Source organism: Ruditapes philippinarum, unplaced genomic scaffold (assembly GCF_026571515.1).
Source record: "Ruditapes philippinarum isolate M1 unplaced genomic scaffold, ASM2657151v2 ctg3583_1_1_1_1, whole genome shotgun sequence".
In the NCBI taxonomy this organism is placed as follows: domain Eukaryota; kingdom Metazoa; phylum Mollusca; class Bivalvia; order Venerida; family Veneridae; genus Ruditapes; species Ruditapes philippinarum.
In genome coordinates this window covers 107,683-119,819 of record NW_026855944.1, presented here as the reverse complement: position 1 = coordinate 119,819, position 12,137 = coordinate 107,683, and the positions used below count along the sequence as shown (strand labels likewise).

The 12,137-nt window shown below is 32.0% G+C and overlaps 1 protein-coding gene across 1 annotated transcript; it reads left to right on the top strand.

Moving 5' to 3' along the window:
• Positions 1-8,126: 8,126 nt before the first annotated feature.
• On the top strand, positions 8,127-10,840 carry LOC132744912 (uncharacterized). The gene is made up of 2 exons (XM_060733703.1): positions 8,127-8,247; positions 8,530-10,840. The coding sequence occupies exons 1-2, from the start codon at positions 8,206-8,208 to the stop codon at positions 9,532-9,534; spliced, it is 1,047 nt and encodes a 348-aa protein (XP_060589686.1). The 5' UTR covers positions 8,127-8,205; the 3' UTR covers positions 9,535-10,840.
• The last annotated feature ends 1,297 nt before the right edge of the window (positions 10,841-12,137 follow it).

The window sequence follows — 12,137 nt, the reverse complement described above, 5'->3', positions numbered from 1 at the left end:
ATATCCCAAAGAAATTGATACATAAATTAAATATTTACGGCTATTTTCTTTTCCGAATCGAGCAATATTTGTCTTGGAAATGATGCCGAAAATGACGTCAATGTCACGTGGTATTGCCGCACTGAAATGATTTTACATAGATGTGAACCTAACAAAGTAGTTTGGTGAATACTTAACGCGAAAAAATGCTTTTAAACAAGCTAACACGAAATGCAATGACCTTGACAGTCACTGGAGACTACGATCAAAGTTTAAATAACTGTGTTAATATAGCTTTCTTCCATAACGAGAATTTTGCCAGATGAAATTCTTCCCTTTTTGAGGGAGGAGGGGGGTGGCTTCGTCATCTCAGTATAGGTCATATGGCGATTTTCAACCTTTACTGGTGGAGGAAAACCACAGGTGCTTTTCCGTGAATTATTTCAGGTACGAACAGGCACCCGAAAAGATCTCCGACGTTCTGTAAAAATCTGCTGTTAAGAATATCTACTGTTCAAGAATATATGCATTCCTATAATTTCAAAAAAAAATACTACAAAAACAAAGGCGATGAACATTAAAGGGTTGTGAGTCAGCCAGAGGTCAAAAATACCAGACAACCTGCGAATTATAAAGAGCAAAGCGCATGTAGTTGAAATGGCTTCACAAACACCATTTCATTCGCTCCACAAATTTCAATAGTTTGATTGTATACTGTTTTGCAATATAATCATGACACTGATTAATGTTCTGAAGTTTCCGTTATTTTTGTACGATTTGCGTATTGGTTTTTTTTTAAAATGATATAGTGTAATTTTCGATTATTTGATTCTTTTCGATTCTTAAATTAGTGTTTCCGGTGAAGGACTATCTTGGATGCTCTTTCCAGCGTTATATCTTGTAAGAGCAGGTATGAAAAGACGACCAAAGACATTTGGTAACCTGGCTGAAATGCTTTGCATGAAGAAAAAAAAAAGAAATAAAAGAAAGAATTAAAAATAACGCGCGTCCTTTTTGTCATTCATACAGGTAAAGAAGACAATGGAACATTTAACTACGAAAGACCTGTCTTCACGAATTCCCGATTTGAAGTTTTGAGTATTTATGTGAAGTTGAAATCCTGTTGTGAATTCGTGAATTTGAAATTGTGAATTAATAAAGGTGACTCGTGAATTCATGAAGTTTGTGAAGCTGAAATCGTGAATGCACGAAGTTGTAATTGTAAATTCGTGAAGCTTAATCAGTAATTTACGAAGTTAAAATTGTGAATTCACGAAGAAGCAATCGGAAATTGATGAAGTTGAAATGTCCCAACTGGTTTGTCATATTTAACTGCTACTGATCAAGAAACTCTCTTGAGCATGCCGCTGAAGTGAACGATAGTAAGAATGCATTAAAATATTAAGACTTTATCAGTTTGGCGGTTATTTGAAGTCATCAGCATTTACTGTTAATACTAATCAAAATACAACGCAATGTGTACTATCTTCATACTACAGTGACACATGATGCTAAGACATTATTATCTGGAAACAACCAACCAGTACATTACATAATGAATTTCTCAAAATATGTGATTCATATCATGCAAAAATCATTCATAAATGATCCGGTTTTTCATGTACAAAGTAACAAATAAATATTAAGCAACAAAAACAGTGGTAATAGTAATAGGCATAACAATAGCGAAAATAATAATAATGATAATAATAATAATAATAGTAAGAATAATAATAATAATAATAATAAACAACCCCATCCAAAAACACACGCACGCCCCCTTTCACCCACAACATCAACAAAAATAAATAAATAAATTTAAAGCACATTTGTTTATTGTAAACCTACTGTTAATATATCAAATAAATAACCAGAAGGTGATGTAAAAAGATGAAACAGTTATTGGACATAATAAATGAGAAAACAGTAAAGCGATGATTGGAAATTTTATATTATGCACTTACCTGCTCGAGATGACGATACAATAACACACACACAAAAAAAGAAAATTAAGTACGCGACATTTGGTAGACACTTTTCTCAATGTCTCAAAACCTGTGTAAACCTAAGTTGCATTCGAAAATAACAGTTGTTAATGATTGTTTTAAATTACCTATAATAAATATGTTATACATGGATTATTTATCTAATTTGTTTGGAAGCTCTAATTACGTCACGTAGTAAGTAAAGTTCATTTAAAAATATAAAATATCTCTGCTTTAATCATGTATTTCTTTTTAAACTGTTATAATTACTCTGAATACGAATGAATTTCCGTCCGTGGAAAATATCATGTCTTTTTTTTTACTATTATCATTTTTGTTAGCTCACCTGACCGCAAATAGCTCAGGGCTGAGCTTTGTTGATGTTATCAGTCATTCATGCGTTGTTATCTACAATTTTATTTAACATTCTTCTTGAACAAGATTATAATTGTAAACAAATCATTACCGTGTAGCACTGCAGATTGATGTAACTTTATGTCCATTTAATAACTGATTACATAGTTGTAGAGGAAAACATATGAGCCCACTTTTGTTTACCTACGAGCTTAGAACTAAGCTATTTGGAATAATAGTATAGCATGGACTAATATGACCTCTACCAAAATTGTGAAAATCATGTCCCTTAATTCACTCAAATCTGTCTCAATCCATGGCTACCGTTGTTATAAATTTTCAACAACCAAAATTTACTAAAACGTGTAAGCGGAGGTAATCGAGGTCACGGACGATTTTGTTCCGCAATTTACATTATAGAACGTGATTACACGTGCGTATAGTTTTTGAGTGTCACGTGACTTTTCATTCCAATAAGTCATATCTTTTAAATTTCAAATATTCAAGTTTGGAAAATAAAACATATATGCAGAAGACACCTATTCTTGGCCATTGCTTCTTGTGATGGGATGTTGTTGGTCGCGCACACATAATTATGACGCAACTTCCTGTTATAACGTTCTCCCAGCGTTAATGTTGCACATCATAACATTAGATTTACATAAGGTTGAATGACCCTTGTTTAGAATAATCCCTGAAATAGGACCACCTCGCTCTTAAGACGATTTTTTTTTAAAAAGATTATGATTTTTCTTTTTTCTTATGATTGGAATATTGTATAAAATATGGTGAGGAAAAAAACCAGAGAGGTTTAATATTGCTTTCTTCACATTTATTTTGCAAGGAATTAAATTCTTATTTAATAGTGAATTATGTTTATATTTTTAATATTGGAATCAAAACTGTGAGAAAATAATTTTTGAAATAATTTTTTTATAAATTTATATACATATTGTTTATAAATATCAATGACTCGGTAGCCATTTTTGTCAAGTTGACAACCATTTCACTCGCTAACCACTTCAAATCATGTCACTTGTTTAGATTGTTTTTGTGTTTTATAACGTCAATGTCTCTAATAGGTCTACTGAACACGATTTAAGGCCAATAACTAGAGCCTTTTTTAAATTAACTATTGCAATTTTACTAATGAGTACAGTTGGTTTTGTGAAATAAGACTTAACTTTGGATCTGTTTTGGAAGCCTAAGATCAAGGTAACATATGACACCAGGTTACTCATGATGAAATAAGATACAATGTCCCAGTTAAAGTCTTTCATATTAAACAGACCAGCTTTTTTACATTCTTGTATATGAGACCGGTGTTTCCGCTAGTTTTACCCATGCCGGTAAATTTATATGACATGGGGGATCTGGGAGGGAGTGCCAGATGAGCACCATATGCAGAAAAATGGTCAAATCAGTGTTTAGTAAGGTAACATTTATTTATTAACACATTTGCAACAGTTCGTCTTAAAACAACCATTAAGCAAGAAAAGTTTGTTACTTGAATGTAACAAGTGATTCCTTTTTCCTAAAATGGATATTTTAATGAATCAGCTATTGGTTATAGACGTTATAACAAAATAGTTCAGTGAATACTTAACGCGAGAAATATATTTTGAAACATACTTATACGAAATGCAATCAAATTTAGAGTGACTGAAGACTATCGTAAAAAATTCTGCCCTATTTTAGAACACCCCCTATTTTTTTATTTTTTTTTTTGGGGGGGGGGGGGGGAGGGGGTAGTAACTCATCACAGTATATGTCATATGGCGTCTTTATAGCTTTAGTGGTGGGAAAGACTTCAGGTGCCCTTCCGTGCATTTGGTAGATCGCCGTAAAATCCAGCTGTTTATGATATCTACAGTTCAAGAATATATACATTCCCGTAATTGATAAAAAATGATATGCTACAAAAACAAACATGAAGAGAATTACAAGATGATATTTAAAATTTGTGAGGAAACCAGAGAATTATAAAAAGCAAAAAAGCATGCAGTTGAAATGGCTTCACAAACACCATTTCATCGCTCCACTAATTTCAAAAGTTTGATTGTATACTGTTTAGCAATATAACCACGTATTTTTGTACGATTTGCGTATTGGGTTTAAATAATAGTGTAATTTTCGATTATTTGATTCTTTTCGATTTTTAGCTTGACTATTCGAAGAATATGAGAGCTATTGTAGTCGCCCCGGCGTCGGCGTCGGCGTCAGCGTCCGCGTCGGCGTCTGCGTTGGTTAAAGTTTTTTGTAAAGTCAAATATCTCAATTATTACTTGAGATATTCAATTGAAACTTACAATACTTATTTATAGTAACAAGGTACATCAGATTGACAAGTTGGATAACTCTGCCTACAATATTGACAGAATAATGCCCCTTTTTAACTTAGAAATTTTGGTTAAAGTTTTTTGTAAAGTCAAATATCTCAATTATTGCTTGAGATATTCAATTGAAACTTACAATACTTATTTAAAGTAACAATGTACATCAGATTGACAAGTTGGATAACTTTGCCTACCATATTGACAGAATTATGCCCCTTTGGAACTTAAAAATTTTGGTTGAAGTTTTTTTGTTAAGTCAAATATCTCAATTATTGCTTGAGATATTCAATTGAAATTTAAATATACTTATTTATAGTAACAATGTACATTAGTTTGCAAAATTGCATAACTCTGTCTGCAATATTTGCAGAATTATTTGCCCCTTTGAAACTTAGAAATTTTGGTTAAAGGTTAACGGTCTTCAAAGATATTTACTTGAAACTTTACACATGCACTTAGGGTCATAATTGGAGGGTCATAATTGTATGCCACTGACCAAGTTCCATAACTCTATCTTGCATTAAGGCTGATTCATATCCCCTTTTCTACTTAGTTTCTTGGTTAATGTTTACATGCAAGTTTTACATATCTCAATAACTATTAAAGATATTTATTTAAAACTTCACATATGCATTTAGGGTCATAATTGTAGGTCACTGACAAAGATCCATAATTCTATCTTGCATTTAGGCTGATTTTTCTCCCCTTTTTCAACTTAGAAATTCATGGTAAAGTTTTGCTTGTAAGCTGTTATCTCAATAACTACTGAAGGGTTTGTGCCTTTTTTGGGACAATTTTATGCATTCATAATAATAAAGCAGTGATTTACTTGATAAAACATCTTAATAACAAACCTTTGTACCTTTTCTGTCAAATTTATGTATTCAAAGGTAATTAGTATTATTATACTCAATAAAAAACCCTTGTGACATTACCTTCCGAATAGTCAAGCCAATTCTGTATAATTAGACTCTCTCCAAGGCCTATAACATGAATTTATAAAAAAAAATTAGCCCTTTTGTGAACTTAAAAAATTTAACAATATCAAGGCTCTTTTACTGTCAAGCACTTAGAATAGTCGAGCGTGCTGTCCTACAGACAGCTCTTGTTAAATTAGTGTTTCCGGTGAAGGACTATCTTGGGTGCTCTTTCCTTCATTATTTCTTGTCAGAGCGGGTATCAAAAGACGGTAAAATACATTTGATAACCTAGCTGCCTCGCATGAAAAAAATAAGTAAAGGAAGAATTTGTTGAGATTCATATAGGTAAAGAAGTTAATGGAAATTTTAACTACGAAAGACATGTCTTCACGAATTCCCGATTTGAAGTTTTGAGTAATAATGTGAAGTTGAAATCGTGTCATGAACTCGCGAATATGAAATCGTTAATTAATGATGGTGACTCGTAAATACATGAAGTTGAAATCGTGAAATCGTGAAATTGAAATCGTGAATTCACCAAGTTGAAATCGTAAATTCATGAAGGTGAAATCATAAATTCGTAAAGCTGAAATCGTGAATTTACGAAGTTAAAATTGTGAATTCACAAAGATGAAATCGAAAATTGTTGAAGTTGAAATGTCCCCACCGGTCTTTTGTATTTAACTGGTACTGATCAAGAAACTTTCATGAGCATGACAATGATGTGAACGTAAGTAAGAATGCATTATAATATTAAGATTCAGATCAGTTTCTCGGTTATTTGAAGTCATCTGCAATTACTGTTAATATCAATCAAAATACATCACAATCTATACTATCTTCATATTACAGTGACACATGATGCTTAGACATAATTATCTGAAAACAACCAACATGTACATTATATAATGAATTTCTTAAAAGATGTGTTTCATATAAAATCGATATGTGCAAACAAAAAATTAATAAATAAATGGTCTGTGTATTTCATGTACAAATTAACAAAAATGAATATTAACAACAACAACAACAACAACAACCAACAACATCACCACCACCACCACAACAACAACAACAACAACAACAACAGTGGTAGTAGTAATAGTAATAGGCATAACAAAAGCAATAATCATAATAATAATAATAATATTAATAATAATAATAATAATAGTAATAATGATAATAATAATAATAACAATAATGATAATAATAAAAGTTATAATAAAAATAATAATTATAATAATAATAATAAACTACCAAACCCCAAAACGCACACGCACGCCCCCTTCCAACCGAAACAACAAAGAAAAATAAATACACTGTAAATTTAAAGCACATTTGTTTATTGTAAAACTACTGTTAATATTATTATCAAATAAATAAACAGACGTTGAAGTTAAAAGATGAAACAGTTATTGGACATAATAAATGTGAAAACAGTTGAGTGATGATTAGAAAGTATATATTGATACATGCGCGTACACATTCTATTTAAAACTATTTGCACTTACCTGCTCGAGAAGACGATAAAATAACAGAAAAAAAAGAAAATAAATTATGCGACATTTGGTGGACACTTTTCTCTATGTCTCAAAACCAGTTTAGACGTAAGTTGCATTTCGAATATAACAGTTGTTACTGATTGTTATAAATTACCTAAATTAACTATTTTATACATGGATTATTTATCTTATTTGTTTTGAAGCTACTATTACTTCACGTAGTAAGTATAGTTCATTTAAAAATATAAAATATCTCTTTTTTAACCGTGTATTTCTTTTTAAACTGTTATAATTACTCTGAATACGAATGACTTTCAGTGGAAAATACCATGTCTTTTTATTTTACTATTATCATTTTTGTTAGCTCACCTGACCGCAAATTGCTCAAGGCTGAGCTTTGTTGATGTTGTCAGTCACTCATGCGTTGTTATCTACAATTTTATTTAACATTCTTCCTGAACTATATTATAATTGTAAACAAATCATTACCGTGTAGCACTGCAGATTGATGTAACTTTATGTCCATTGAATAACTGATTACATAGTTGTAGAGGAAACATATGATCCAACTTTTGTTTAACAACGAGCTTAGAACTAAGCTATTTGGAATACTAGTATAGCATGGACTAATATGACCTCTACCAAAATTGTGAAAATCATGTCCCTACACTCTAATAGGTCTACTGAACACGATTTTAGGCCAATAACAAGAGCCTTTTTTTAAATTAACTATTGCAATTTTACTAAAGAGTACAGTTGGTTGAACAATAAGACTTAACTTTGGAATTGTTTTTGAAGTCAAGATCAAGGTAACATATGACACCAGATATACTCATGATGAAATAAGATGCAATGTCCCAGTTAAAGTCTTTCATATTAAACAGACCAGCTTTTCTTACATTCTTGCATATCAGACCGGTGTTTCTGCTAGTTTTACCCATGCCGGTAAATATATATGGCATGGAGGATCTGGAAGGGAGATTCAAGATTGCATACAGATTTCCTTTCAGGCATACAGCTCATCTATGTCAAATCCTTTTATTACCAATAAGGGTGTTTGTTCTTTTTTTTTACATATTAGAAATGTATAACACTATTTTACTTACTTAAGGTACCCGTGGTGTTTACTATGAGCTATTACCAAACGGAAGGGTCAAAAACAACTGAAACGGTATAGTTAAGTATAATATAGTATAGTTTATACCTAATGGGTATGGTTTTGACGCAACATTTACTATATTTTGTTATTATCATAAAAATATTTTTTATTTGCTTAGAGGTTTTATTTTGCCAGGCAAAATAAAAAGCATTATAAGTAGTAAGTCACAGATTACTACTCTTCACATTAACCGTAAATCAACAAAGATAGACGATTTAATGAAAACAAAATTTCTGATTGATTCATTTTTCATTTTTCCTACCATTATTCAAAATAGTATTGTATTTATTACAGAACCCTAGATATGTGTGTAAGAAGTGTGTCGACAAGTCCCGTTCATACAACAGCCAAAGTGAATGCAAGAGACATATACAAACATTTCACTACGGGTTCATGTACCAATGTACTGGATGCAAGAAAGTTTATACAAGGAAAATAAAAAGAAAACACAACTGTTCAAGTAAAAGTAGATATGTCCTTATTCACAAAGAGTCTGGACTAATAGAGACCAGTGCCGTTCAAAAAAGAAAATACCTTGACGATCAAATTAATAATGATATTCAAAAAGAGTTTAATTCATTGCCATTGCAACTGCCTTCTCGTGACCTGGAATCCATAACAGGGGTAAGCAATTATAAACATTATAAGATAATGAACATATACCATCCATATAGACTGAATCATATTAAACCTCAACTACAACAAATCCAAAAGGGGGCAAATCCAGGTTTAGATTTGGATTTTGTTCCTGATCCATCGGAAATCATAATCAGTCAACCGCTTGCATTTGATGAGAATGAAGTTGAACCCGGGTATTTTAGCGATATTCTAACCACGTCAAATGAACTAAGCCAGGTGATTACTGAAAATTCTCTTGTACAAAATATTCAACTTCAAGGAGGCAGCGACTCCGGTTTAAAGCACAAAGATCAGTTTGCATTTGATGACAATGAAGTTGAACCCGCGTCTTTTATTGATATTCTAACCACGTCAAGTGAACTAACCCAGGTTATTACTGAATATTCTCCTGAACAAAATATCCAACTTCTAGGAGGCAGTGATTGTGGTTTAAAGTACGAAGATAAGTTTGCATTTGATGACAATGAAGTTGAACCTGAGTCACCTAGCGATATTCTAAACACGTCAAATGAACTAAGCCAGGCTATTACTGAATATTCTCCTAAACAAAATAACCAACTTCAAGGAGACATTGATTGCGGTTTAAAGTACGAAGATGAGCTTGAAAAAATGGTTGGAAAGGAAACAGAAATTATAAACCATAATTTGGTACAAACTTAACATTGGCAGGCCGATAGTATTATTCTATGCGTAGGAGGAAATCCTTTCGTCATCAGAAAGTCAACATTAATGAAAGGACCGAAGTCCTTTATTTCTAAACTGTGCAAACTAAATGTTACCCCAAAATCACAAATATTTATAGACAGAGACCCGTCACACTTCAAATTCATTCTGAATTTTCTAATGTACGATTGCGTGATGCCCATTGGCTGTCTTCCAAATGATTTGCAAGTTTTAAATGAATTGAGAGAAGAGGCTATTTATTTTTGTCTACCCAAACTTGAAGATGACATACAAAGAAAAATCGAAATTATGGAAGCATTTTAATCGTTTCTTGATTTTAAATGACATTTCAATAAACTCAGTATTTGCTTGAAAATGATTAGCTGCTTTCTTAACCGAAACAGACATCTACATCAAAATGTAAAGGTGATGCAAGAACGGGAAATAAAGAATTTAGAAAAACCTAAACCAAATACATGAATAATCTAAAAATAGTTTTCCCGTTTGTCGTACGTCAACGCGTAAGAATTACGACGTTATTCAGACAATTTGTTGGACGAACAGAGTTATTCTTACTACGCATGTGATAAACGAAGTTATTCAGACAACGTGGTCGATAAATGCAGCTGACAACGTTTATGATAAATGAAGCTTACATCGCGTGCTATAAAGGAAGTTATTCAGACAACGTGATCGCTAAATGCAGCTGACAACGTTAATGATAAATGAGGCTTACAACGCGTGTGATAAAGGAAGTTATTCAGACACCTTGGTCGATAAATGCAGCTGACAACATTTATGATGAATGAGGCTTACAACGCGTGTGATTAAGGAGGTTATTCAAACATAGTGTAGGGGCGTCCTTGGCCGAGTGATTAAGGTCTTTGACTTCAAACCACTTTCCCCTCACCGCTGTGAGTTCGAGTCCCGAAAGGGACTTTGGATTCACTCATGTGAGGAATGTATCCAACTAGCTTACGGAACGTAGGTGGTTCTACTCGGGTACCCGTTCGTGCCTGAAATAATGCACGGAAGGGCACCTGAGGTCTTCCTCCACCAGTAAAGCTGGAACGTCGCGATATGACCTATACAATGTCGATGTGACGTAAAACCCAAAACAAACAACAGACAAAGTGTACGATAAATGATATTGGCAACGCGTGAAGTTATTTTGACATCGCGTGTGATAAACAAAGCAATTTTGTTATTAACAAATATTGTATCATAGTTTTGGGATCTTTATGTTGCAAATGAGTGAAATCGTATTAATTTTTGTATTTCGAATTAAAAATATTCCTAGAGGACAAAGACAACGTTGTTTAATACAGAAGTGTACATATCTTATTTTCCTTAGCATTAATAATTTTACTCAATCCAGAAAAATGGAATCCCCGAAAAACGCCCAAAACGGCAAAATTAAAAATGTTGCAGACCCGGTTTGATTTTAGCATTTTATGCTATATTTCAAATGTATTAAATTATTTGTGATAGTTTTATCATTTTGTTACTCCTGTAGCGAAATGAAAATAATGTTAAAATTAATCACATTTACACATTAATTTCATTTCGCTAAATAATAATAATAATAATAATAATTATTATTATTATTATAATAATAAAACTCAATACTCAATTTGTGTATATAATAATATGATTTATTTTCTTTTGCGCACGTCAACACTGTGTTGAATCAATACTGTTTTGAACGCAAACAGCTGTTTAATAGTTTATTTTTACATTTACGGGAACTGCCATAATCGATAGTGCATTGTATCTTGCCATTTATTTCTCACAAAGCAGATAAGTAACTTCTTTTTATATGTTCAAAATCTTTATTGCTGTAATCATTATATAATAATTTTAGCACCAACATATAGTGCTTGTTTGTTAATTTAAACATATATAAACAGAACAAGTACTATATCAGTCATATTAACAGAGCATTTTCTGGATTAAATGAGATGTTTAAAACATAAACAAATATACAGATAAAATATACCGGTAGTACATTTAAAGAGCAAGTCTATATTGTTCCTAAAGGTATTCCACTGATGTCCAAAGGCCTGTAAACATAAAAATATACTTTCTAAAATTGATCAGCTGGAGTACATAAAACAGAAAGATTTATACACAAGATAATTAAGAAATATACTATAAAATAAAATTAAAATCGTATTGTTATGCTATTTTTGCCCTTTTTTGGGGGGGGGGGGGGGGAGGGGGGGGGGGGACCAAACACATAAAATACTCGCATCAGTGCCAAATACAGTAAGTCGTGAATGGTAATCAAGAGGATTTGTTTGATCTTAATATAAATGATGTAGTTTGAAATGTAGTTTGACAAGTACGCATTTCAATTTTTATGATGTTTAAATGCTATTTTTTCTTCTTTATTCCAAATAGCATTTAACAAATGTGTATATTTTGGCTTTTTTATTACCTGTTTGTATACCACTAAACAGGATGTTGGTGTTAACTAAGTACCAACAGCACGAACAACAGGATATGCTTCTTTTTAATTTATGTTTACTTGAATAAAAAGAGTTCTGTTACTTGAGCAATGCAGTTCATTTATTATAATTTTATATAATTAACCTTAT